We start from the raw sequence: 27,064 nt of genomic DNA, 5'->3' as shown, positions 1-27,064 counted from the left end.
ACTTCTGCGACGAAAGTATTTTTAGGAATTTGCTTAAACAATATGTTGCTCAATATATAAGCAATCATTACAAAAGCATACTCGTTAGACACAGAATTGATAACTACATGCGAAAAAGGTTTTGGGCAGTTTAAAGAAATACTTCTGCGACGGAAAATATGGGGAATTCGCTTAAACAATAGGTTGTTCACGATATAATCAAGCATTACAAAAGACAGATAATTCATAAACTACATGCCAAGAAAGCTTTGGACAATTTGAGTAAAGAGTTTAACGGTGAGAAACTATTGAGAAACGATGTAGCTTGACATAAATATGCAAGGCAACAACATATGGTTCGAAAAAAAAAACATAATCGATTGTGTAACAGTAGTAGGCAGTCTGTTCCTCAAGGAGGAAATCAAAGTGTGCCTACGTAAAATGTGCATAATCCTTTTCGTACATGTTGGAGCTTGCAGTGTGCTAACGTATATCGTTTAAATATTAAGATGACACACAATAGGAGTTTGGCGTGCTTGGTAGTTTGTATTGTGTTGATAGCGTTTTGCGAAGGTCATATTGATACCGATTTGGACGAATTTGAAACTTTGCAAAACTTTGAAAATGATTTGGATTATCTGTTTGGCCCCATAGAAGCATCCGATGGCGAAAGAGGTAATAATCATTTATTCGTTTGTTATTCTAATTTGTAGTAAGAGGTTAGCCAGTGGTTCTCAATTTTTCATCGACAATGGACCCCTGAAAGGTCCCAGGTTGAGACCAACTGGGTTAGACCGTTTGTGTTAATATTTGTGGAAAAATGCCTACTGAAGATGTTAGTTTTCAATCATTCCACAATTTTTAATGATTTTTAGTTCTAAAAACAGTTTATCATTGCAAAACTACTTTTGGGTTTGATTTTCAACACAAACTACACTTTTATAACTAAATTTATATTAAAAAAACGAAAGTTTATGGACCATTTTTTAACCAAACAAATGTTCAGACGAACAAGAATACGGCTTTGATTTTATCGAGGAACCGGATTTAATCGAATATGATGGTGACAAAGGAAATGCAGATTCATTCGATTTAGATGAAGATTATGATGATGATGACTTAAAAGTACGCAGTGACTCTACAGACACTGTGTGAGTGCTACATTTTGTTTCTTTATTGTAGTATAGTTGCGGTCCACGGTTTTTCTTTTACATTATTCTTTGAATGTAAAAGCATCGAGTCAATAAACGATAACTGCAGACAGTGCATACTGTTCCGACCTAGCAGTTGCTTGGTCATTGTGAGCCAGTTTCCTCTGTGGTGTATGGTGGCATCGCACAGAATAGGTTATGCATGGGTTTTTACCCTGTTACTCCTTACAAACTGGAGTGCCGTTGGATGCCTACACTAGCTAATACGACCGATCTCTCGTCACCAGTTGTACTGATGAGACCTTATAGGTCGAAACAGTGTGCACGGTCTGCAGCTTATTATTTTTTTAATCATTACACATTACACATTTTGGTTTACAGCTCGTCAAAGAGTCAATCAGGAAGTAGTAACCGTTTCAACATCAACATTCGCATGCCTGCAGTCAACATCAGTCACGTGAGTTTTAAAATAAAACTTTCCATTGGTAGCACAGATTTTGTTGGGACAGTACAGAACAATCTTGTAAACGCGGGTTATAAAATAACTAGAGCTGTGTATTTTGTTCCCCTGATAACTTCCTCTGATTTCTTACAAAACGTACAGGACAAATGTTAGCCTTTCTAACTGCTTCTTACTGTTACTTTTATGTAAGTGACTGAGTGCATAAATCATACCACAAGGCCTATTGAAGTCAATATACCGAATCGAGCCGGTCTCTCAAGCATTCCCATATGGCAAGACTGTAGGCTGTTTGTTATGTTTACATTTTGTTTGCAGGATGATACATACTTATGCACAACAGTCAAACTATCCAAGTATGATGCCCGCGACACCATTTACCTTAGTAAGTTGATGTATTTTTTCAATAACTCCCAAACTTTTACATTTCGTATATTTTTGTCTATGAGTCACTGAATTTGCAATTTTATTACTGTTAGAACCTGACGAGAAAAATGTACGCTGAAAATGTCCAAATATTAGGCAAAGGTCATTTTAGCTCCTTTGGGAAAATAATTATAGGTCTATATAACTCTTTAGTAAATCACGCGAGGCTTTAGGATGTAATTTGGTTTACGCCTTGAATAAGCCTAGTGTGCTTTCATTATATTTGAGTGGCCATAACCGCTTGTCTGCATTTAGGCTACGCCTTCATGTTAGCAAGTTTTTTTTACCGAAGTACCGATAGTTTGGTGATTGTTGTGTAAAAACATGTGTGTAAAAAAATAAGCTACTATAAGCAACCTTGCAAAAGGACAGAAGTAAATAATTGGGGGTACTTCTTAAATTTCGGCAATGATTTAAACTAATAAAAAAATTTTGGGTGACTACAAGATAGGCTTCACAATTGCTACATCACTAAAGAAAATTATAGACAAGGCTTTTATAACATATCAAATTAACAAAATGTATGTTTTACAGTTGAGTATATTCCCCATGCTATACAGAGCGTTGCTCATCACATGTTGTTGTATGGATGTAAAGAACCGGGCTCCACAACGTTGAGCGTATGGTGAGAGTTTCAAATACACTGGTTGTGTGATTAGTGCTTGTTAGGGCTGTGTTTTATCCGGGAAATGGTCCATGGCACGTCGCAGCAGTCACGCAAATAAACGTTTCCCTTTTACGGCTATGACTTGGATGAAAACGTTGCTATTTGTAGACCCCGATTATGCATTTAATTGCACTGATAATACATTGGGCATTTTCCTTAATTAAAATTTTAGTGGTGAATCTATGTAAGATAAAAACACATGTACTGCACAAAAAGCTTGTGCAAATGGTAGTTAAACGAATTTATCCCTTTAACCCAATTTAAAGCACGTTGTGAATGAGGTTTGTGGTGGATTTTTATTTATGCACAAAACGGATCAGTGCTTATTTGGGCGTCGCAAAATGTTTTTTGTCGGTATTACAAAAATTGTATCAATGGTTTTTCTAGAACTAGAAACTGCACGACAATTTAATGTACATTATAATGTGGCGCAACAACATTTGCGAAAATATGCTACTGCAAAAGTTTTATTTTTCGGCCCACCTTTGACATACAAATTAGGACATGAAATAGCAGAAAAGTTGATACTAAAAGGCGTCGCGTTTTGCTTGAAAATCCCTCAAACCAAAGAGTCACTGACATAAACCTATGAAAACTACGAGAATAGTACGAAAAGTAGCGATTGCCCAGGATTTGAAGAGACAGTTAAGCAGCAAGAAAGTGGATACTAAAACACCTCATTTTATTGGTTAGGGATTGCGGTGGGGCAATGCACGGCGGAAAGAAAGGTTCGTTCGTGCAAGCACCAACTTGTACTGGAAAAGAAACGATTTTGTGGGCTTGGGCCAAGGACGCTCCAGCTTTTTACCTTCCGAAGGACGTTGGATTTCAGGTCGGAGCTCTAACTGACGTGAAATATCTGACTCTACAAGTTCATTTCAAATCCATGGCGGCGGCAGACAGTAAGTTTGACATTTAGTGGACGTTCAAATGTCTTATGTTTTGACTGCTTTAAAAGAATGCAGTTTTTTGACTAATGTTTCTAAGAGCACTTTTTTATTTTTTTTAAATTACTTTCCTAAGCAGGTTTTCCATAGAGTACACTTAAACTATTTGCAAATGTTTTTTTTTATATCTAGAAACTATTTATTTTATCCACTATATACCAGTAGTAACAAATAAATTCAAACATGAAGTTGTAGTGTTGCTATGCACAACTTATTGTCATTACATCCTTAAAGACGATACTGCAATTTTAACGGGACGAAAATTCAAACACATATTTTTCGCACAAGCTCAAAGGTGATTTTATTTCTACAGCTTACGGAATTCACAAAATATCCGTAACGGCCGTAGCTACGATCCAACCTCAACCTAAAGTCGCTGGCATTTATGTTTTGGCTTCTTCGGATGGCTCGATTCCAAAACATTCTAAGAAGGACTTGGATATTGTATGCAAGTGAGTAACGTCAGATATGTGTGATACGTAACTGCAAGCAAGTTGTCATAACTTAAATGTTGTCATAACGTAACTGCAAGCAAGTTGACAAGCTTAAATCGTGATTTTCAACTACTGTTTTACCAATACATGACCACAGTATCTTGAATTACCAATTTTTCGTGCTTTTAATTCCATATTTCTGTTATTTTTGGTATTCTTTTAAGGAAGGGGTCGCTAGCGGCTTTTTCAATATATTTGTGCGGCCCCCAAAACTGAACAAAATACTTCCATAACGCAACAACAAGCTGCTAGGAATTCCATTTCTATACCACATGCAAATAACGCAACAAACAGTCATAGCGAAAGAAAATACTATACACTGTGTTCAGTAGTCAAACTCAAGCTAATCTTTACACACAGATACCACGGAAACGTAGTGATGCATCCATTTGCTTTCCGGACTCACGCACACGCCCTGGGAAAGATGATATACGGATATGTTGTTAAGAACGGAGTTTGGACGTTAATTGGGGAAAAGAACCCACAGAAACCTGAAGCATTTTATCCGGTTACAGACAAAAACATTAGAATTCGGAACGGCGATTGGTTGGTAAGTGTAGTTTGGGCACGTGCTGGTTGCCGTTATTATTGTTAGTGTTGTTGTTACTGAGCTTTTCAAAAATCCCGTTTCGGTTACCACGACGGTATTAGGTGCAGATTACTTTGTGTATCAAACATGGTCAGTTAGCCTGACAGTGCAACTTTTACAAACAATAATGAAAACAGGGACAGACATGTCCACGACAGTTTAAGAGCGGAGTCGAACAGAAGAATTTAAGCTGACTTTTAGGTTTGTGTAGCCTATACATTTAGGCTTACACCTTTGAAATCCAAATTAACGCAGAACACAGGATTTACTTGACGCACAGCAACAAACAAAATTATGTTATCCAGGCAGCAAGATGTGTGATGGAGAGCAAACGAAATCGTACAACATACATCGGAGCCAAGCACACAGACGAAATGTGCAACTTCTATTTCATGTATTGGACTTTCCGGTCTGCTGTACACAAAAGCGGGAACAAAAATTCGTGTGACAATGGATACAGCTGGGTTCATTGGTCAAATTACTTCAATCACGTGCCCTTAACTGTGTAGCTGATTGGTTGGTCATATTGCGGATATGTTGCCTATACTTACATTAAGTTCAAAGGCAAAAACAGTTGCACAGCTCGTGTCAATGCATTTGGTTTTTAACTGTGCAATATGATTGAACTATTTATTTCCATTTCGTTAGTGACAACACGTGATTGAAAAACAGAGTTTTAGTTTTGAGTTTTTATTAGAGGTTTTTTAGACTTCGTGATATTTTTCATTGGCTTTCTTCGGAGCTTTTGTTTGAAAAATAAATTTTCGTACTTGTTGCTGGCTACAGTAACAACGCACGTTGCCAAAAGTTGATTCATTTGCAAGCAAACCGAGGCACAGTGTCCAAACTAGGAACAACAATGGGCTAATAATTCCAAAACTGAAACCCATACACGGTCTGGGTAGAATATATAGCAACACAATGAACGGACAAACACTTTGCCTCAAGAATAGAGTGGGATACTTCCTTCTACACAAGATATCAGTCTAGCGGAGTTTATCGTGTTTATAAAGTTAAACCTTGCTTCTATATATGTAAGTGATAGAATAACAGTTCTACTTTTAAGACGAATATAGCTATTTAGCCTACCAAATAAGATTTGTTGAACGAAAAAAAGCAGTGTGGTGTAACTGTTTCAGACACAGAACAGTACTAGGAACAAGGTAATAATCAAGAATAAATAATAATGTAATTTTTTAATACAGTATCAAGTAAATGCTTGAGCTTCAAGGGGTTAGCTAACAAATACATTTTACTATATCCCATGTTTATATTTTTCAAATCTGGCTTTACCGGAATTTAGGCCTGATGTTGGCATCACTTAGCTTGCAAGAAACTCCGTTCAGAACTACTGTACCGGCCAGTTAAATTAATACTCGCAAAACTTTTTAAAGGCCACCATACCATTTTTGCAGGCATTTCATACAGTCGAAAAATGGCTGCTAGCCTTATTGCAGTAATTTCTTTCATAACAGTTTTTAACCTATGTAAGCCAGTCGACGGAGTTACAGCTAAAAACCCGTGTGATCCAATGCTGTCTGCAGTAAAGATTCATGGTTTGCTAGAACATGACGAAAACGCTGACTTTCAGAAGGACATTTTGCGATATTTGCCAAATGACACTTTTACCTATGTGAATTGCAGTCGTCGAGGACAAACACAAGTGCCTCAGACAGCAACAGCTAGCACACAAGTGATGGATCTTAGACATAACCAAATAACGTTTTTGTCAGCCAGAGATTTTGCAAAATATGCGAAACTCAAGGCCTTATTTCTGGACAACAACTGTGCGAGGCTAAACAATGGGAAATTTCCGCTGTGTGACGTAACAATGACTGTAGACGAGGGTGCTTTTTCAGTAATGACTGAACTGGAGTATCTTAGCCTTAGAAATACTTGGCTGCTTGCACTGCCCGATAGATTGCCCCCTCTTATAAGATATATAAATGCAGAACAAACCTATATACCCGGAATTGGAATTGATGTGACATCGTCAATGAAACATTTGACAGTTCTCTTGCTTGGAAGCAACTCTTGGCAAGGCAGTTCGTTTTATGTTCCACAGAATGCTTTTGCCCAAAATAGCGCCACTTTAAAAGTTCTGTCACTTAAAAAGAACGGCATTAGTACTTTCCCTCGAGAGGCTCTTACATCTAATCTGTCCGTACTTAATTTGGAGTCAAATTATATCATCAATATCGGAAAACAAGATTTCGATTTGTCACCGAAATTGCAGGTACTTCGTTTAAACTTCGTCTCACTTCTAGAGCCCCTGGTAGTCGAAAAGGGTATATTCGACCAACTTCCTAGGCTAAGTACCATAGACCTATCGAACTGTCGCATCACGTACTTAGACGACCACATTTTCGATCGCAATCATCAACTGATTGAACTTATCCTGGCCGGCAATTGTTTACAACCCAATATAACCAATCCAGGGTTTTTACCTAAGTCGGTTAAAATCTTAGATTTATCTAACACCATGTTCTGCGGTTCTGGCGAGGTGATATACAAGTGCGACCATCGGTATGGTGGTAGTGAACGGTTGGAGCTAGGGAGGGCGTTTTCCAAGTTGACTAACCTCACTGAACTGCGTCTTGGCAATGCAAACATGTACTACAACTTTCAGCTCATAAACTACCGTTACAGAACGGTTAACTGGCGGAGTTTTCGGCAACTGGAAAACCTGACTCGGTTAAGTACGCTTAATCTTCAACGCCTTAACATACGCAGGGTATCAATTGATGCTTTTCGGTCTTTAACAGTTTTGCGCTCTTTGGCGTTGAGCTGGAACAAAATTGAAATGTCGTTCAATCGGCTCAAAGTGTTGCCAATTGCCGCAAAGGTGATATTGGCCCCAGAGCAAAGTAAAATCTGCAACGACAACTGGAAACTAAACCTCAGTTTCAACTCTTTGAATTTCAAGAAGAACACCATTTTCACTTATTTTGGCTGGGTTCGTTGGCTTGACCTTTCCCACAACTACATCAAGCGTATTAGATCTGATACGTTCAAGCCCATGCCACTGTTATGCCGGATCGATTTAAGAGGCACACATCTCTATAAAATATCCGTCTCAGCGTTCACCACTTTGCCGTATCTGCAAACCCTAATGATACCAAATCCCAATGCACTGAAAAAGCCCCAGTTTCTACAAAACACAACCATGAAATTCAATTTAAGTGCAGTAGGGAATCGAATGACGATGCCGCCTATTGGTGTGTTGACACAAAATTTGAGCAATATGTACTTCATAGATTTGTCCAGAAACCGAATTGGAGATGGGGCGGAACTTATCACTTCATTCTTGGACTTCTTGCCTAATGTTAAATCGATTACATTACAATCATGCTCAATATATTTTTTCAAGTGTGATTTCCCAAATGCATTTGTTACGTATCTTGACTTGAAGGACAACTCTCTCACTGCAGTGCCCTTCAAAGCTGTAGAAAAAATGGTCAACCTGACGACTATCATATTATCACAAAACCGGATTTCTATTCTCACAACGGGTGGGACGCAAACAATCTTTCAAGCACTAACAACACTTGATTTGTCTCACAACATGATAGCACACGTTTCACCGGACTTTTTCAGCAAACAGACACCAAAGCTGCGTTTCCTGGACCTCAGGTATAACCGCGTTTTCAATCTGGAGCCAGCAGAGTTTCCCAAAGCCTTCTTAAAGTCCATCGTACATTTCGATATACGTGGCAACCCTATCAACTGTCACTGCAACATTGATAACAACTTCGGCACTTGGCTCAGCGCAAAACATTTCCAGTTAAACGACTATCCGGGTATGTTGCCTCGTTGTCATCCATCTGTTGAATCTTTTTATGGAGGATGTGTAATGTGCTCACAGAGGACTTCCTCTACTCCGACCCTAATCCATTTTGCAACGCGAAACTCATGCCAGTATTTGCTTCCAGTTCAGCTATCTGGCACGTTCCTTGCGTTTTTCGTGACCTTCATGATGGCCGCAGTGACCTTCAAATCTGTCTCATGGAAAGACAAACTGCTCAGATACGTAAGAAAAGACGTAAACCACCACCCAGAAGCTTGCCCTTTGGAACAACAGCCAGTAAGCAGCCAAAACGACTGTTTTGCATTTCATGTGTTTGTTGCTTTCGACACGAGTGTAGTGGCGGCCGCTGATTGGGTGGATTTGCACCTCCTGCCAATGCTAGCTGAACGAGAAGCTAATGTGTCAGTGATAGAACGCGATGCCCAATGCGGCGCTGTCCCAGTCAAACAGATTTTACTGCAAATGCAAGCCAGTCGCAGGATCATTCTTGTTCTTACAGAGTCGTTTTGCCGTAGCCCGGAAGGCTGTTACATTTTAACCGTCCTGAAGAGTTCGCTACAAGGCCGAGTGGTGTATTGTGTGATGGAGCAGAGCGTTATAATAGAAGATGTAGTGAAGCAACAGTTGGATTCCAGTCCTGGTTCTTGCGTTGTGAGGAGCACAGACCGCGAAGTAGCTGATGTGGATAGAGAGATTTTAAGAGTCGTGTTAGAAAACTGAAATTAGTACGACTGAATCACGATTGCTGGTAAACATTTAACAAGATCTGATTTTGTATCTTCGTTCTTACTTTTACACGTTGTAAGTCTTGCAACAGAGGAATGACTTGCAGCTCAACAGTTTTGTTTTACTTTTTTTGATCAAACTTTATTTTAAAAACAAATGACTGGGAGCGTCACATCCTTCAATTGACCTTGGTTTTTAATCGAAGTAATTTTTTGCCCTAATGATTTAATTTGTTTTGCAAGAAAATCTCAAAAAGCACAAGAACTCCGTCATTGATCTCTTTTATTCAGCAGCAATGTTTAGTCCGGATTGTGGACTTTTTTCATACAAAAGATTACTAACAGTTTTGAAACCTTATCACGATTGTTGCTCATGCCTGTATGTGGTGTTTTTGTGGCCGTTGTTAGGCTTTATTGTAAGTTCGGTTGCCTTTCGTTTTTATGACGAATTGTACCAGTTTATTTGAGTGTCGCTGAAATAACAACAAAAGCTCCAATCGTCTTAAGTAAAAGAAATAGCTGGCAGTATGTTTAAATCGATCTTCAAGAAACGGTTCCAACAAAACAGGAACAGAGGCTTTACATTACACAACTGTTCCAATTGTAGTTCATATTACCTAATAACAGGCGATACCTTCCGCTGGGCACGATATACACATAGGACAGAAAATGGTTGAATATAACGTGGTACATTTGAATAATTGACAAAACAACTGCTCGTTGCAGTTAAGTAGGGGGATTCATTTGATTGGTACAAACCTCACCTTGAAGAAAAAGAAACAAACGAACAATGCCCAGGCAAACCGTTGCAAACTTGGGCTTAAAAAGCAATCTTCCAAAAACACCTCGTTTCCACTTTTTTCATCATTAAAAGATTACCATTCCAACTTTCCAATTGCCAACCAGGACAATGTTAAGTGAATTACCGTTTTTTGAAACCTAGTGAATTCTTGTAGGGCTGATCGACTAAACACTGTGGCCATTTTTTGCGACAAATAGGTAAATAACACACAAGTGTGTAACCGATATTTCCCGCAGATCAAAGTATATATAAAACACAAGTAGTCCAACCCATTGTTACGCGATAGAGCCGCATGGACGCCATTTTGTGTCCAAATTAATACAGCAGGTATAGGGAAAAACACATAAATTGTCTGATTTTTACAAACTGGTGGGATTTAACGCAAATTTCATAGGTAAAATTGAATAAAACTTTTGGGTTCTAACATTTAATCGTGATAATGCACGCTGAACGCAAATATTTAAAGTTTACATGAAAATTAAGCAGCCAAATTTACGTGAAAAACAACAATTTAGCTTTTAATATTGCGTTGAAATGTTAGAACCCGAAATTTTCATTCAATTTGGTGAATCAAATTCGCCTCCACGCTGTCCAGTTTGTAAAAATCGGACAATTTATGTGTTATTTTTCTCTATCCACAGTATAATTTTGGACACAAAATGGCTACATAGGCTTTATTGCGTAACAATAGGTTGGACAACTTGTGTTTTTTGACTTTGCCGCAGATCATTTCCTTTTCTGGTCCTTTTTTAAATGATGCTTCCTTTCGTGTTTCAGTTTATTACTGCCCAACGCGAATCTTTTTCCGCAAACCGAGCAAGGATATGGTTTTTCGCCGGTGTGAATCCTCACGTGACGCGTGACGTCAGTACGGTTGCTCTGGTAACCGCAAATGTGACACGTGTGCTTTACACCCCGTTTCGTCGACGTCCGTGACATCAACGTCGTTACTCTGGGGCGCCGATTGTAGTTAGTGGTCATATCGCGTTTATAGGTCTGTTAACAAAAAACGCTTAATCATGAAAAAATTGGGTGATAGTAAATTAAATACAATAAGATCTCACTCTTTTTTACTTTCATGTTTCCCATGAAAAACAAACCCGTCTTCGTGAAATGAGTAGCTAACAGCTAGCTAACAGCAAGTAATTTAATTAAAAACTAGTTTAGAGCTTTGGCACTCACACTAATTATTTTAAACTGTCCCTTTAATGCTAAACTATTTGTGTGATATTCCTTTTTCTTAGCTGATTGGTTATGGCCTGTTGGTTGCACACAGAGCTTAGCTTAAATTTTACCTTGTAATTAAGATACAGGCTGATTGCGTTTAATAGCATTTTTACCACTTTGAATGTGAAATACAATAAAATGCTACCCTTTACACGAGTCACAACAAGCTTAAAACGAAGAAACCTTGCCATGCTAATCAGTAAATTGGCCAAAAAACTTTTGGGAAACAGCCCAAAAAAATTTTTTGCATAAAAATATTGTTAAAGAGACTTTTTGCGGTCTAATCAAAATCTATGTGTGGGTCTAAAAACAACTATAGCAGACTGACAGAAATACTTACAAGTGTTAAAGATGGTACATCATTATCTTTAATCATTGAAACACAATCAATGTCATCATCCACAATTGAATTGTCCTAAAATGCCGACCAATATCTGTTTACATATCTAGCTTTATTTCAATGCAAAGTTTGACCTACCAAGACTGAGATATTGGTTGTGTCCTCATCATTACTTGGTACAGCATCTGTCAGATACAGAATAAAGTAATTTAAAAGTAAGAATAGCAGTTTAAAACCAATTTGTTTAGCACCCTGAAAATGGAATTGGTGTTTAAGTGTTGCACAATTTCATTTATAACTTCTACATTTAAAACACAAGAAAAACCAAGTGAGTTTTACCATCACTAGTTAATTCAATCTCTTCTGATTTAATTTCCTTGTCCAAATATATAATTGGTTTTGATAGCGTTTCACTTTCAGGTAGTGGCAACATAAATAATGGAGAAACATTCTTTTCTGAAACAAAAAACAGTTAAAAAATAAATAGAGACAACGTTTGGTTGTTAAAATGATATCCATAAAAACATGTCCAAAACCGAAAAAAGGTAAAAAACATATATACAACAAACATACGAAGTCCTAAAAAGTAGCTGGGTCAATGACAGAACTGGCACAAAGCTTGTTATAAAATAAATACATTTTCTTACAAACATTTTTTGTGACAACCACATTCACCTTGCACATCTGCATCAGGACTACCAGTTGTTGATTGAGTTGTAACATTTTTTTCTACTCTCTGACGCAATGCGGGCACAATCATGTCAAGGCTCCTAGCTTTTTGGCTTGCTTTTGTCACAGTAATGGTGGCTGCTTTATCTGTTAATAATGTTTGAACGATATTATAAAAGCAAGGTTTCTGAGATAACTCATTAAGTTTTCTCAAAAGCAAGAAGGCGAAAAAATACTGTGTGCAATTCTCATTTTGAACAAATTTTTCTATTTAGCCAAAATTTTTATTTACTCTCATATATATATATACATCAGCATTTAAATATAATAAATTAGGTAACTGTGTGTGTGTATTACCAGGTTACGGATTGAAATATAAACATAATTCACAATTATTTTAAATATATGCTGTATATCGTACCTTTGTTCAATTCTTTGCTTGCAACTGTAGGCACTGATTGGTCCACAACAGCCATGTTGGTATTTGATTGGATTTGCTGCTTCAGTGACAAAAGTTCTGTTTGAACAGTTGTCATTTCAGATTTCAGTTGTGTGTGCATGTCTTTTACAAGGTACTTCAACTCTTTCATTTCATCCAGCAAAGACGACACTTGCAGCATATCACTGTATGCATCAAACCTTGGAAAGTGACGGCCATTTGAAACAATCTGAACCTGTGACAAAGGCTCTTGTCGCAGCAAAAAAATAATATTATCAATGCAATTTTCAGTAATAGTGTTGTTACTTATTGAATAATCTGCATTTTTGTCTAACTTTGCCAAAGCATTTTGAAGCTCTTGCAGTCCCTGGCCAATGGCAAATGGAGTGTAAGTCTCCATGCAAAGCTTTCTTATTGATCTGTCACTGATTGTCGACATGTGATTATTAATGAAGCACAAAACATCATTTACAATCATCATGTTGCCATTTATGTCATCTGTGTCATTTGAATAAAACATGTTAGTTTGGTCCTTCATTCAAACAATGCTCCAAAACCAAGACACAAGGCAATGTAAATTGGTACAGTACCACCAGTAGTCTGTAAAATGTGAAACATGATTACTTACAAACGTATAATCTCAGTCAGGACTATTGTGCTACTTTGACTACTTTAGTTGACAAATGCTGATGTAAAGATTTGTCTGTTTTTTGAATCTTAAAGAGTGTTTAATTTTCTTGCTTAAGGTCAATAAAACATAGTGTAATTAATATAAAATAAAATGCAAAACAAACGCTAAATCCATTTGACAACTCTCTTATTTAGTAACAAACAAATAAAAATATATAACTCTCTGGTCTGAAAAAACTCTTACCTGGCTTAACGATTGCAAAAAGCAATGCTGGCCAACTGAAAACTGAGCGAGTGCGTCAGAATGGCTTCCTACTCGCTTCATGATCGAGTGGTTCGTGAGTAGACGGTTTGGTGATTCGTGACTCGACTTTGTGACGTCATGACTCGCTTGACGCGAATTCGGTCACGAGCGTTGTCGATTTAATGCAACGATTCTTTGTTCAGTACAAATCTTTACACTGGGGCAACGTGTCGTAAGGTAAGTCATTTTTCTTTGCACTCGCTTCAACGAGGTAAGAGCGAACAAAATTTTGTCGAGTGCAAATTGCAAAAACGAAATAAAGCGAATTGAGAGACTTGCCATGAAGCGAAGTATTGAGGGAATTCCCCAGAACCAATACTTATTTATACCGGCGTCGCAAGTTTTCGAAAAAATGCATTATTTTTTAGTCGCTCAGTGAAAGTTGTAGGAATTTCTTCTATTTTTTTCGCACGAAATACGCTGTTCGCAGAGTTTTCAAACATGTTTCCTTGGTATTTTCGTTAAAATTGAAAAGAACACTGATTTAAGGCATGTACGGGGGCGAGGGTGCGCGCGCGCTGTGTTATTGTTTACTTGAAAGCTCGTTGTTTCTTCTGCTTCTCGTGGCTCGTATCGGTCGTCTGCAGTAGCGAGTAAGTTCATTATTACGATTCTTAACGCTTGCTGCTTAGAGCCGACATGATCCACAAAAGATCAATTTAGTTCTTGTCTTTTATTCTGGTTACGCAACACACATCAAGTCTCATTTATCTCAAGGAAAGGATACGATGGAAAAGAGAAGAGATCAACGATAAAACATTGGCTTTTAAACTGATACTCGTTTTTCGTGCGATCATTGGAAAACAGTACCTTCTTTTACTCACATCAGTTATTAGTTTGTTTTAAGTTAAACGCTTGCAAAGATATGCAGCACTGCAATGGATTGCACAACTATTTCGAAACACCCGGTTTACGCAACAGCCTGTCTTATGATCAGGCTGTTGGAACATATCAGGAAGACGGGAACATGTACCAACGACACTGAATATGTGCTTCCAATAGTTACTGAATCATGAGAACACATGGAACAGTAAAGTTACACCGCTCGATACCATATGTCGCAAAAGCAGCATATAAATCCCATGGAACGAAAAGTCATGGTTGTAAAGTTAAAATTTTCCACTACTTAATGCTTAGCCAAACCAAAGTGCCAAAATGATGGTTTGAAAGCACGTGACCGCTACAAATACTCCGGCGCTAGAGGGTTGAACTGTGTTCTATATATGAACACAGGGTGGGAGTAAAGAGTCATGGCGGTATACGATAAGAATTTACACACGATACAATCACATTGCAAATATGGCGAAAAATGCTTCTTGCCCTCTATGGGCTCTGTGAGGAAAACATACAAATGACAATTGTGTACTGGATGAAAAAGACGTACGATTGACAAACATACGATTTAATAAAGACACGAAAGTAACTCGTGCTCTGCCGTAAATTGATTCACTTCCCAATTTATTATCGCAATTGTTTAAAAAAATGTTTTTGATTTTCGGCAATATCTCTATACTTGGCAATTGTGCAAGGGGTGCATGGAAAATACAACAACATGCAAATTTAACTTGCAAACACAACAACATGCAAACCTAATTTTCAAACACAACGACATGCAAATTTAACTTGCAAGCATGTAGCATGTATAGTTGTGTGGTGATTTTGTGCTTTGGACTGAGCGAGGATTGTGCTAGAGGTATGTGCACTTTTACTCGGCACGCTCGCTTTTGCAGTCGATGAACATTTCACGTTCCTTACGATGTAAACATCGGTGTTGTAGAGGCAGCGATTGCCGTACTGAATAACAGTTGTAGAGGCAGCGATTGCCGTACATGCTTTTTACTCTTACGAGAGAGCGAGGGTGTTAATACAATTGATATATGTTAAAAATGTTCACCCATGTATATTTCATCAGACGTTTGAAGACATGATAGGGACAGTAGTTCGGAACGCATGCTTGTCCGCAACCTGACCAGAAATTGACGTGACAAACAAATGTCTTTAAGTAAGTTATTTTTGCCCTACAGCCCATGCCAAACCGCTGCACTTGTTAATTTGATGTACATGCGTCGAGAATTCTCGACGTGATCAGTTGCAGTTCTTCTATTTACCCATATGTAAGGGTATTGTTGCAAAAGGCTCGACGCGGCTTGTAGTACATGAAAATGACTTATTCGTGCGAGCCTTTGTACTCAAGATAGAGTAAAATGGCAACTTTGTTGTATAAATTGGTCGACAGAGCAGATAGTTTCTACTCAGCTAGTTGCTTTGGTCGACTTAAGTGTAGATTGTTTCTACTGAACTAGTGCTTTTGTTTAATCTTCAAAGAGCAGATAGTTTCCACTCGTAAGCTGCTTTGTAATCATCGACGTGCGTGGTAGATATGTTTCTACAGAAAATTCGTCGGTAGAGCAGATACTCGCGGTTTTTTATTGGACGATCGTAATATAGAGAAAGCGTAGAGTTTCCACTTTCGTATATCTTCATTGAAAGGGACTTGTTGTCCGCATAAATAAAGGATGCGCATTGATGACGTCGTAATATTTGGAAAGCAGATAGTTTCTACCTTCTTAAATCTTCGTTGAAAAAGGACTGGTTGTCCGAAACGAAGTTGGCATTAGTGGAAAAACATATTAGCATGTTTAGTTGTTGCGGACGATGTTTTTGTCCGGATGGATATTGCAATAAGGAAGCGATCGCAGGTGAATAGACGTCAAAAGTTCATCGTACGTGGTATCACAATAATAGTATGTACAATAATATACAAGGGTAGTGATGAGTTTCATCAACAATCCAGATTTTGTGGATAACTGCTACATCTGGTGGACTGATTGTTATTGTTTGCCCGAAAAAAGTTATCCAGCACCTTGAAATTGATCTCAATTTTATTGTCCTCGTCCAACAGAAGAGGAAATTTCAGAAACGAATACCGCATGGCGTTAAATTCGTTTGAAAGGAATTTTGAGAGGCATCATTTACATGTTGTGACAGCATGGTCGACATGTTTTGTTTAACCTCGTTAATTTCCTTATTTAAATATTGCGTCGAGCTACTTGGTGCAGTTGGACGAAACTCCTCGGAATTTGACTTGTCAGTGGAGAACAAAATGACATCTGCGGTCTTGGTCGTTGTAGCGTCTTCGGCTGAACGAGCTATTCTGCTTTTGCTGCGAGTATTCGCTGCAGGACCACTACTAAGTGTGTCTTTCTTTTGCGATACACTTTTGCTTTTTTCTGAGCGACCAAACGTCACTGACTGTATAAACTGATCCACGGTGATGTGTGTGTATATGTTTGCCTCTTTTACAATTTCAGTACATGCACATGCAACACATAAATTAGCATGCAACAACGTATTGTCTAACAAACATTTATTTAACATGCACACTTTATTTCACAAACTTGCTTGTGTTTTCTTATGTTACAAAATTATTTAGTGAAATTAATTCAACACACTAACGTTTAATAATTACAATGCACCGTTTATGTTACAAACTTGCTTGTGTTTTCCAATGACACAAAGTCAATCAAAATTTAGTTTACACAATAGCGTTTAGTAAATAACATGCACACAGGGGAAATTTGCCAAGTATAGAAATATATCAAACACGCTTACTTTACAAGGCGACAACGTATGTGCCAGCTTGATCTTGGCGACGTGATTCCTGTAGATATCCGAGTAGAATGCAATGTTCTCGGTAGTGTCTTGGTTGCAGTTTCTTGAAATGCGTGGCCAAACCACAATCGGATGCACCAATTTGCGGGGGCTAGTGTGCGCGCGCGCTGTGTTATTGTTTACTTGAAAGCTCGAATTGGCTTTTAAACTGATACTCGTTTTTCGTGCGATCATTGCAAAACAGTACCTTCTTTTACTCACATCAGTTATTAGTTTGTTTTAAGTTAAACGCTTGCAAAGATATGCAGCACTGCAATGGATTGCACAACTATTTCGAAACACCCGGTTTACGCAACAGCCTGTCTTATGGTCAGGCTGTTGGAACATATCAGGAAGACGGGAACATGTACCAACGACACTGAATATGTGCTTCCAATAGTTACTGAATCATAAGAACACATGGAACAGTAAAGTTACACCGCTCGATACCATATGTCGCAAAAGCAGCATATAAATCCCATGGAACGAAAAGTCATGGTTGCAAAGTTAAAATTTTCCATTACTTAATGCTTAGCCAAACCAAAGTGCCAAAATGATGGTTTAAAAGCACGTGACCGCTACACATGACGCAGAGAAATTGTCCTCCCACGGCGTATAACGAGCACCTAAATGCGCTATTATATGCGTACTGATTAGTTGGCTCTAATTAGGAGTATCTTTTTATTCTGTCTATCTATTTGGCATACACAGCCAAATTGTAAAAAATCAGTACAAGAGCAAAAATCAGAAAAATCAGTACAAAAACATTTTTTAAATACAAAAAGTGAATGAAAGCGCGTTAATGCAAGCAAGATCCAAACGGCACAAACGAATAAAGTGCACTAAAAAAACATATAGCAAATATACATTTACTCCAAATTACTTTTTCACAATCTAAAATGTACAAATTCATAACAGTCATGAGTGCATTAAGAAATCAATATTTACGTCTTTGTTAAATACGAATAGGCCTAAAGCTTAAGAGCCGATACAAGTGCGTCAAAAAACAATGGCCAGTTTTCTCTATCAATCGGAAGTTTCAGAACTGATTCTGGATTTTTGCGCATGCGCCGACGCAACAGCGCCCCGCAGTGGAAATCCTCTTCAAAAGTGACGTAAATCGAGCGTTCGTGTTCACCAGAAAACACCGATTGTTCAAGGGCGGCAATCACAAATTTTCCCTGAATACTTCTGCAGTAAGCGGCGGTCAGAATGACGATCACACGACGGCTTCGGTCGATTTTAAGCAAGATCTGAGTGATTGGAGACAAGCCACACTGGTCGTCTCTTCCTACGACGGCCATTTTTAATTCCGGCACTTTGTCACGCATGGTTGGGATCACGTGATCACTCACCCAATCGCCGACCTTTCTGTCAGTTTGGTCAAATATCAAAACTGCATCGAAATAATACTTGGGTTCAATGGCGAGTGTTGTGCGTTGTGTCGCTGGTAAGTTTTCAAAGAACGCGGCCTTTCTTTTCTCGGCTTGGGCTGTCCCCACAACTTTATGTATATGACGCATGAAGTGACTGTTGTTTGAAACGCAGACTGTGACTAAAAACGCCACGACCATAGTACAAAAGGCGGATGCCAAGTTTTCAGCGCGTGGAGCGCGGCAAATCTCATGCGAGATGAATTTAACAAACGAAACGACCGTTCTCGATGACGTCAGACACGTGACGCAACCACCGTATCTCGTATTGGCGTCTTTCGAGCAATGATGCAACATACCTGGTTGATGATTGGGAGAGAAACCGCCGCTCTCCAACCAAGCGCCGAAGTTGTACACCAACGAACAGTGACATAAAATAAAATTGGACCTGAGATCGAGATAGTCCAAACCAATCAGAAAAGATTTCGGGAAGACTGACGGTTTAACGTTGGCTACGAAATTGTTTCTTAAATCTAGATGCCGTAGATTTCCTTTTGTAAAGCACCCTGGATCAATGTGTGATATTTGGTTGTAGGACAAATCTAAATGTTCAAGGCTCGTGTGAACTCTAAACAAACTTGATGCGAGGGTTGAAATCTTGTTGTGTGAAATCTTTAACACTCGAAGCTTTGCAAAGTTTATCATAGCCGAGACCGGAACTTTAAAGAGCAAGTTGTGGCTGATATCAAACTGATCCACCAGCTTGTTTGGAAACGCCTCATTTAGTCTTATTATGTTGCAATACTGTAGTGTAATATTACGTACTTGGGGTAAAAATCGAAAAAGTCTGTTTAAAATGTAAGAATCATCTTCAAACGATAGTCTATTGTAGGAAAAATCGATGTTTAGGATATTAGTAGCGTTTTCCATGTAACCAAAATATCTGGATTCGGTATGAGGCAGCGTATAAGGTCCACAAAGTGATAAAGTATAGGGATTTGGAATATGTGCGAGAAAAGACGGGCATTTGCTTGCCCAAGGTGTGGTGAGAATTAAAGTCTGCAGGAAATTTAAATTGGAAAAAGATGCATCAGTGACCTCAATTATCGGGTTGAACTTTAGGTTGAGATATTGAAGGCGTGTTAACGGACGAAAGACGTTTTTCATGATTAAAACAATGTGATTCTTTGATAAGTCAAGAAAACGTGCCCATGAAAACTCGGCCAAAAAGTCGGAGTAGAGTCGGCGAAGAAAGTTTGCGGATAAATTTAAACTGTCCACTCCGTTGGTAAAGTTATCCCAGGCGTAATGCACAAACGACGGGTTTGAATCATTAGCAGGAAAGAAATCCTGAATTCTGTTATCGGAAAGCTTCAGAATTCGTAGATGTTTAGTAGCTCGAAAGGCTCTTGCATCAAAGGTTTTTATTCTACAGTTCTGCATTTCAATTTCTGTTACCTGTGCAAAGGGTGATAACGCACTGAGGGACGTATTCGTCAGTTCGCCTAGCACTAAATTAATGTCCATTGTTCCGTCATACGAAAGCCTTGAGTTGCCAAATCGCAAAACTCTTAGGTGATGAAGAACAGAATACCGTTTTCCAAGATTAAATACTGCATGTGTATAGGACGGTTTTACCGGTGCAAAATCACAATGAAAATTATTAGACAGATCCACCATCCTAACATTGACTGGCAGGTAGTCAGGGTTGGCTACTGTATCATAAAGACAGTTGCCATGTAGTAGCAAAGTTTGTAGTCTATGGTTGTGAGCAAACATCGAACTTGATATGTTACGAATGCGACAGTAGGACAAATTGAGAAACTTCAGTTCAGTTAATTTGTCAAATGATCGGTTGTCGATTTGCAAAGCTTTGTACATAGACATTTCTCCGAGATCAAGATGCACCAAATTTGGTACCGCTGCAAAGTCAGGTTTCTGTAGTTGATCAATTCCATTGTGTCCAATGTTTAGCATTTGAAGTGTATCCGAAAACGATTCAAACGGCACACGTGACAGATTGTTATAGCTGACATCCAAGACCAACAAGGACTCACTAACTGATTTATCTTTCGTGCTAAACTTCAACTCATTGTCAGCTGCAAACAGAACTTTCAAATTTGAGAGCATTGCAGTGTCAGTGGGATTTAAGATGCTTATCCCAGTCTGTTGCACGTTCAAGACTTCTAGTGTTTCTGGCAGGTGACTTGGAAAAATACGAAGCCGATTTCCGCTTAGATCCAACAGTTTGAGTGAAGTCAGCGACTTGAAGGTGAACTCCTTTATTTCAAAGTACGAGCGACAGGATAATCGCTTGACTACTGCTACTGGACAATTGGAGTCAAGCAACAGAACAACTAGACGAGAATACCCTTTAAAATCAGCATGTTTTACCACTGTAATATCATTGTAACTTAGATCCAGGACTTGTACTCTGCTGTCAAGAATACTAGGAATCGAAATCATTCCTCGACGACTACAATTGATAAACAGAAATGATTGATTAATCCATGGAGTTATATTGGGGATATTTTCGGCTTGTTCGATGCGTACAACTTCGCTAAGGTTTTGAATTACAATGTTGTCGCAAGGGTCAGTCATTGTTATGCTTGTAGACAAGGCAAAGAACGTAAAAAATATAAACAAAGCATACATTATGATTAGTATGCACTACAAACCTGCATAAAATATGGAAGATATATATTTATCTCTATCTAGTTATTAACTATAAAGCAACAGAGACTATCTTTTTTTCTCTTGAAGCACGAAACTTATATAGGCCTTATGCCATTTGCTTAAATGATAAACACAATAACGTTTTTTAAACAAACATATAAATTCGGCACATTCTTTCAGTGTTATCGTGGAACCCTGCTGCCAAGAAGACCAACAAATGATGTGTTAGTTTCCCCATTGGGGAACAAATGATAAATGTTTTAAAATGTTTTGGGCATGTTTTAAAAAAACGGATATATCTTATCAAGACGCCGTACATAACAAGTAAAGTGAAACGCTACATAACAACTCAAGCAATTGAAATGCTCATTGTAAAGTAAGGAAAATTACAAACTATGACATAACAGTAAGATGATATCTTAGAAACAGAAGTAAAGTCTCAATCAGACAGCATGTGCAAACAGCATTCTGAATCCATGCGCGATTGCAGTTGGCAGTTTTATTACTGTAGTTGTTCTTTAAACTCTCTAGGTCAGCAGGTAATGACAATAATTACAAAATAAGCTGTTGCTGTCGGGCATAATAAACGAGTGTTGCTTTTCCAGCAGTTTACTTGTGCTGCACTGGGCTTGCAGTACTGAAGTATATAATAAGCATATGCAGCCCTATTGTTTCAAACGTTAAGTCGACCTTTGGTTTGTTGATTCATTAATCTTTGCACGCGGAAATTACGTAGTTCATTTGCATATTTTAGTATCCAAACTTATGATCCCTATTCCCTCACTAACCGCATTCGTGCATACAATTGATTTTTATTGGATGTGAACAATTAACATGTGCCAAAATGTATTCAAAATAGCAATATTTTAACAAAACAAAAATTTAACACAGCCTCGTAGAAAAAGCAATCAAATAAAAAACATGAATTGCCCAAATTTTAATCAAGGCCAAAACATTTTATGGAAATGCGTTTTTTCACAATGAGGAAAAGTTCCAAGCGTTGTATTGTCAAGCAAGTTGCCTTACGTGAAAGGAAGTTCCATTGAAACAATCCCCATTGTTAAAGTGTTCTTGTGCAAAAATAAGTTCAGAACAGTTTCTCGCACAATCCATTTGCTTTAACAAAGAGGACCAAGTTTGATAATGAAATATAATCTGAGAAGTAAGCCGATTTACACGGGTTACTACTGCTGTATATTGCGAGGTGTAGTGTAGTTATAGAAGAGTGCTTTTAGATAAATAGGATGTACTGGATGCTAAACTCAGACAATGATTTGTAAGGTTTAGCATGGATGCTTTGATAGAAGAAAGCCATCTATTGCAGTGCCCTAGGCATTTTTATTTCATATATTGTGTAGTTCGGTCTATTTTGACTATATTTTGATGAGATTATACCTGCAACATGGTGATACACATTTACACCACCTTTAAAGTTTAACATGTCTTAGGTTTTATACAGTCCAAGTTTGTAATAATGGCAGCTACGTTTGCTATCTTCTTGTGTTCTGTCATCTTTGGCTTGTCTGCAAGCATAACCTCGACTGACCCTTGCGACAACATTGTAATGCAAAACCTTAGCAAAGTTGTACGCATCGAACAAGCCGAAAATATTCCCAATATAACTCCATGGATTAATCAATCATTTCTGTTTATCAATTGTAGTCGTCGAGGAATGATTTCGATTCCTAGTATTCTTGACAGCAGAGTACAAGTCCTGGATCTCAGTTACAATGATATTACAGTGGTAAAACATGCTGATTTTAAAGGGTATTCTCGTCTAGTTGTTCTGTTGCTGGCTTCCAATTGTCCAGCTGCACCAGTCAAGCGATTATCCTGTCGCTCGTACTTTGAAATAAAGGAGTTCACCTTCAAGTCGCTGACTTCACTCAAACTGTTGGATCTAAGCGGAAATCGGCTTCGTATTTTTCCAAGTCACCTGCCAGAAACACTAGAAGTCTTGAACGTGCAACAGACTGGGATAAGCATCTTAAATCCCACTGACAACGCAATGCTCTCAAATTTGAAAGTTCTGTTCGCAGCTGACAATGAGTTGAAGTTTAGCACGAAAGATAAAGCACTTAGCAAGTCTTTGTTAGCCTTGGACGTCAGCTATAGCAATCTGTCACGTGTGCCGTTTGAATCATTTTCGGAAAGGATAAAAATGCTTAACATTGGACACAATGGAATTGATCAACTACAGAAACATGATTTTGCAGCGGTGACAAATTTGGTGCATCTTGATCTCGGAGAAATGTCTATGTACAAAGCTTTGCAAATAGAAAACGGATCATTTGACAAACTAACTGAACTGAAGTTTCTCAATTTATCCTATTGTCGCATTCGCAACATATCAAGTTCGATGTTTGCTTACAACCACAGACTACAGACTTTGCTACTACATGGCAACTGTCTTTACAGCACAGTAGCCAACCCTGACTATCTGCCAGTCAATGTGCGTGTTCTTGATTTATCCAACAACTATTACTGCGATCCGAAACCCATGAAGCCCCAGGATGGTGAAATTGTGTTTCAACTGGGTGAACGATATTCCAACGCAACTCAATTACACGTTCTGCGATTTGGAAACCCGTTATTTTACTATAATTCCCGAAAAATTAACTTGGTTCTTGGCGAGATTAACAGCACAACATTCATCGCTTTGTCCAGTTTACAGGAGTTGACCGAAATTGACATCCAACATTGCAGAATCAGGATATTTAATGCAAGTGCCTTTCGCTTGCTTAAACAGCTGCGAGTTCTCAATGTCAACCACAATCGAATATCCCGATATTGGCCGAAATCAAACACGAGCGTTTTGTTTCCGCATCGCAAGTGGACCAATTCCTCCTTGTATGCAGACAGTTTGAATTTATCTCATAACTATCTCCACATGCTGTATCCAGACTTGTTTGCCCTGTTTCCATGGGTGCGAGTCCTTGATTTGTCCGTGACCTACATCGTTAGTGTTTCGGTAAACGTTTTCGGGTCAATGACTGGTTTACAATATCTAAATCTAAAATACAACCACCTCGTTTTTGTAACAGACAAGTCCTACTCAGGCTTAACGATGTTAAAAAGCTTGACTTTAACGACTCCTTGGACGATCAAATGTCCTTCCTGCCTAGCTCACGTTCCAAGTCCCTATTCTCTATCGCTTTGCGGGCCAACCGTAAGCACATACCACCAGGCCACGTATTTTGGACCAATGCATACCACCACAAATATCACAGCAATAGATTTCTCCTACAACCGCCTACTGTTTCAAAACACTTCGTATATCGTTGAGAAACTTTTCCGATTTTTACCAGATGTACGCAACGTCACGCTTCAATCTTGCAACATCATTATCATGGACTATGCGTTTCCGAACAAACTGATAGAGCATTTTGATATCAGCCACAACCTGTTGTTTCAAGTTCCCGTCGCGGCTATGATAAACTTCAGAAAACTTCGGGTGTTAAAGATTTCACACAACAAGATCTCAACCCTGACATCAAGTTTATTCAGGGTTCACACGGGCCTTGAACATTTAGGTCTGTCCTACAACCAAATATCGCACATTGATCCAGGGTGCTTTACAAAAGGAAATCTACGGCATCTAGATTTAAGAAACAATTTCGTGGCCAACGTTAAACCGTCAGTCTTCCCGAAATCTTTTCTGATTGGTTTGGAATATCTCGATCTCAGGTCCAATTTTATTTTATGTCACTGTTCGTTGGTGTACAACTTCGGCGCTTGGTTGAAGAGCGGCGGTTTCTCTCCCAATCATCAACCAGGTATGTTGCATCATTGCTCGAAAGACGCCAATACGAGATATGGTGGTTGCGTCACGTGTCTGACGTCATCGAGAACGGTCGTTTCGTTTGTCCCGTTCATTTCACATACGACTTGCCGCGCTCCACGCGCTGAAAACTTGACTTCCGCCTTTTGTGCTTTGGTCGTGGCGTTTTTGGCCACAGTCTATGTTTCATACAACAGTCACTTCATGCGTCGTTTACATAAAGTTGTGGGGACAGCCCAAGCCGAGAAAAGAAAGGCCGCGTTCTTTGAAAACTTACCAGCGACACAACGCACAACACTCGCCATTGAACCCAAGTATTATTTCGATGCAGTGTTGATATTTGACCAAGCTGACAGAAAAGTCGGCGATTGGGTGAGTGATCACGTGATCCCAGTTATTTGTGAAGAGGCACCGCAATTAAAAATGGCCGTCGTAGGAAGAGACGACCAGTGTGGCTTGTCTCCAATCACTCAGATCTTGCTTAAAATCGACCGAAGCCGTCGTGTGATCGTCATTCTAACCGCCGCTTACTGCAGAAGTATTCAGGGAAAATTTGTGATTGCTGCCCTTGAACAATCGGTGTTTTCTGGTGAACACGAACGCTCGATTTACGTCACTTTTGAAGAGAATTTCCACTGCGGGGCGCTGTTGCGTCGGCGCATGCGCAAAAATCCAGAATCAGTTCTAAAGCTCCCGGTTGATAGAGAAAACTGGCCATTGTTTTTTGACGCACTTCTTTCTGCCGTAAAACCCTATTAACGAACTGAAAGTGTATTAATGTCATGTGTTGTTACATTGTTGCGCTTGACAACATGTGTGTCGTCCCCTTGTAACAGTAGTTCCTAATCGAGATTTAGTCTACCGAAAGCTAAATTTAGGTTCGGCCCAAACCAAATATTCGGCAGTTTTACCGAATAAAATCGGCCGAATCGACCAAACATTTTATGACGTCACGCGAATTCTTAAGCTTCCCGTTTGACGTGAAAACAAAGCTTTTTCTACAGCGCGAACAGTTGCGTTACTCAGCAGAATAGTTAATTTTCATTATCATTTTAATTTTATGTCGTGTACACGGAACGATAATGTATTAAAAATTACGTGTTTTTGGTTATGGCGGAGTTTAGAGGATTGTGTGGTACCTTGTTAAGCACAAAAGGTACGTTTACCGCTTTAAATTTGTGATTGTAAAAGATTCGGTTTCGACCGAACCGCAACAAATAATTCGTCCGAAACCGAATCTTTGTAAATGTGACCGATTCAGCCGAATAAATTCGGCAAACCGAAAAAGTGCTAGCTAAGCTAAACCATTTTAATATAATGTAACATTAGGCTTTTTATTAACTTCACAGGTTATATTCCCAGAGCTTAGGTTTCCATTTACAAACCACACGTAAAAATTAAATTCCTCTCCGGTTGGGAACTACTGGCTTGTGGAGTTATGGTGTAGTTTTTGTCGTAAAGACTAAAGAGCGCTTTTCATGTGTCAAGAATCCGTGTGTAACGTGATGATAATAAACTCAAGACAAAATAATTGCGATTAAACCAGTTGTCAGCGCAGATCAAGATGCCATTGTTTCCTATAGCTTACAGTTGGCCCTATACACAAGTTCCAGGAATATGGAGGACCACTGTTAAGCAGTCCCTTCGGAAAAGTGGCCAGCTTCTTCGCACAGCGTCAGCAATCTTCGAAATTACCGCAATGTATACGTAACCAAAATACCGACAGCACACCCTCAAATGAAATATTTTATCGGAGAATACGAGCAAACTCAGCCACGTAGCAATGCTATTTTTAAAATGTGAGAAATGTCCCACTGTGGGACTCCCACAGAGGTAACTCAGTGAGTGGCAAAGCTGCAGTTACATATCACCCGACAAAAGCATCATGACGTCACAGCACATACGATTCACTCACCAGCAATATGT

At 38.8% G+C, this 27,064-nt stretch overlaps 5 protein-coding genes across 5 annotated transcripts; 3 read left to right on the top strand and 2 right to left on the bottom strand.

Moving 5' to 3' along the window:
• The first annotated feature begins 446 nt into the window (after positions 1 to 446).
• On the top strand, positions 447 to 5,520 carry LOC145229030 (putative peptidylglycine alpha-hydroxylating monooxygenase 1). Its single transcript, XM_080094280.1, has 9 exons — positions 447 to 654; positions 986 to 1,130; positions 1,512 to 1,587; positions 1,909 to 1,975; positions 2,551 to 2,641; positions 3,377 to 3,585; positions 3,944 to 4,082; positions 4,485 to 4,674; positions 5,019 to 5,520. The coding sequence occupies exons 1-9, from the start codon at positions 489 to 491 to the stop codon at positions 5,220 to 5,222; spliced, it is 1,287 nt and encodes a 428-aa protein (XP_079950406.1). The 5' UTR covers positions 447 to 488; the 3' UTR covers positions 5,223 to 5,520.
• Positions 5,521 to 6,148: 628 nt separating this feature from the next.
• On the top strand, positions 6,149 to 9,467 carry LOC145229521 (toll-like receptor 7). The gene has a single exon (XM_080094877.1). It carries the CDS (start codon positions 6,149 to 6,151, stop codon positions 9,239 to 9,241), a length of 3,093 nt encoding a protein of 1,030 aa, XP_079951003.1. The 3' UTR covers positions 9,242 to 9,467.
• A 45-nt stretch (positions 9,468 to 9,512) lies between these two features.
• Positions 9,513 to 13,907, bottom strand: LOC145229031 (uncharacterized). The gene is made up of 7 exons (XM_080094281.1): positions 13,598 to 13,907; positions 12,706 to 13,323; positions 12,291 to 12,431; positions 11,955 to 12,071; positions 11,754 to 11,800; positions 11,616 to 11,690; positions 9,513 to 11,044 (listed from the first exon to the last, which is right to left on the bottom strand). Exons 2-7 carry the CDS (start codon positions 13,259 to 13,261, stop codon positions 10,775 to 10,777), a joined length of 1,206 nt encoding a protein of 401 aa, XP_079950407.1. The 5' UTR covers positions 13,262 to 13,323; positions 13,598 to 13,907; the 3' UTR covers positions 9,513 to 10,774.
• A 4,201-nt stretch (positions 13,908 to 18,108) lies between these two features.
• LOC145230481 (toll-like receptor 7) lies at positions 18,109 to 21,476 on the bottom strand. Its single transcript, XM_080095910.1, has one exon. The coding sequence runs from the start codon at positions 21,334 to 21,336 to the stop codon at positions 18,280 to 18,282; it is 3,057 nt and encodes a 1,018-aa protein (XP_079952036.1). The 5' UTR covers positions 21,337 to 21,476; the 3' UTR covers positions 18,109 to 18,279.
• A 1,355-nt stretch (positions 21,477 to 22,831) lies between these two features.
• LOC145228277 (uncharacterized) lies at positions 22,832 to 26,160 on the top strand. The gene has a single exon (XM_080093285.1). It carries the CDS (start codon positions 22,832 to 22,834, stop codon positions 25,895 to 25,897), a length of 3,066 nt encoding a protein of 1,021 aa, XP_079949411.1. The 3' UTR covers positions 25,898 to 26,160.
• The last annotated feature ends 904 nt before the right edge of the window (positions 26,161 to 27,064 follow it).

This window comes from Phallusia mammillata, chromosome 5 (genome assembly GCF_965637545.1).
Source record: "Phallusia mammillata chromosome 5, kaPhaMamm4.hap1.1, whole genome shotgun sequence".
Taxonomy (NCBI): Eukaryota; Metazoa; Chordata; class Ascidiacea; order Phlebobranchia; family Ascidiidae; genus Phallusia; species Phallusia mammillata.
This window is presented reverse-complemented; position numbering and strand designations above follow the sequence as displayed.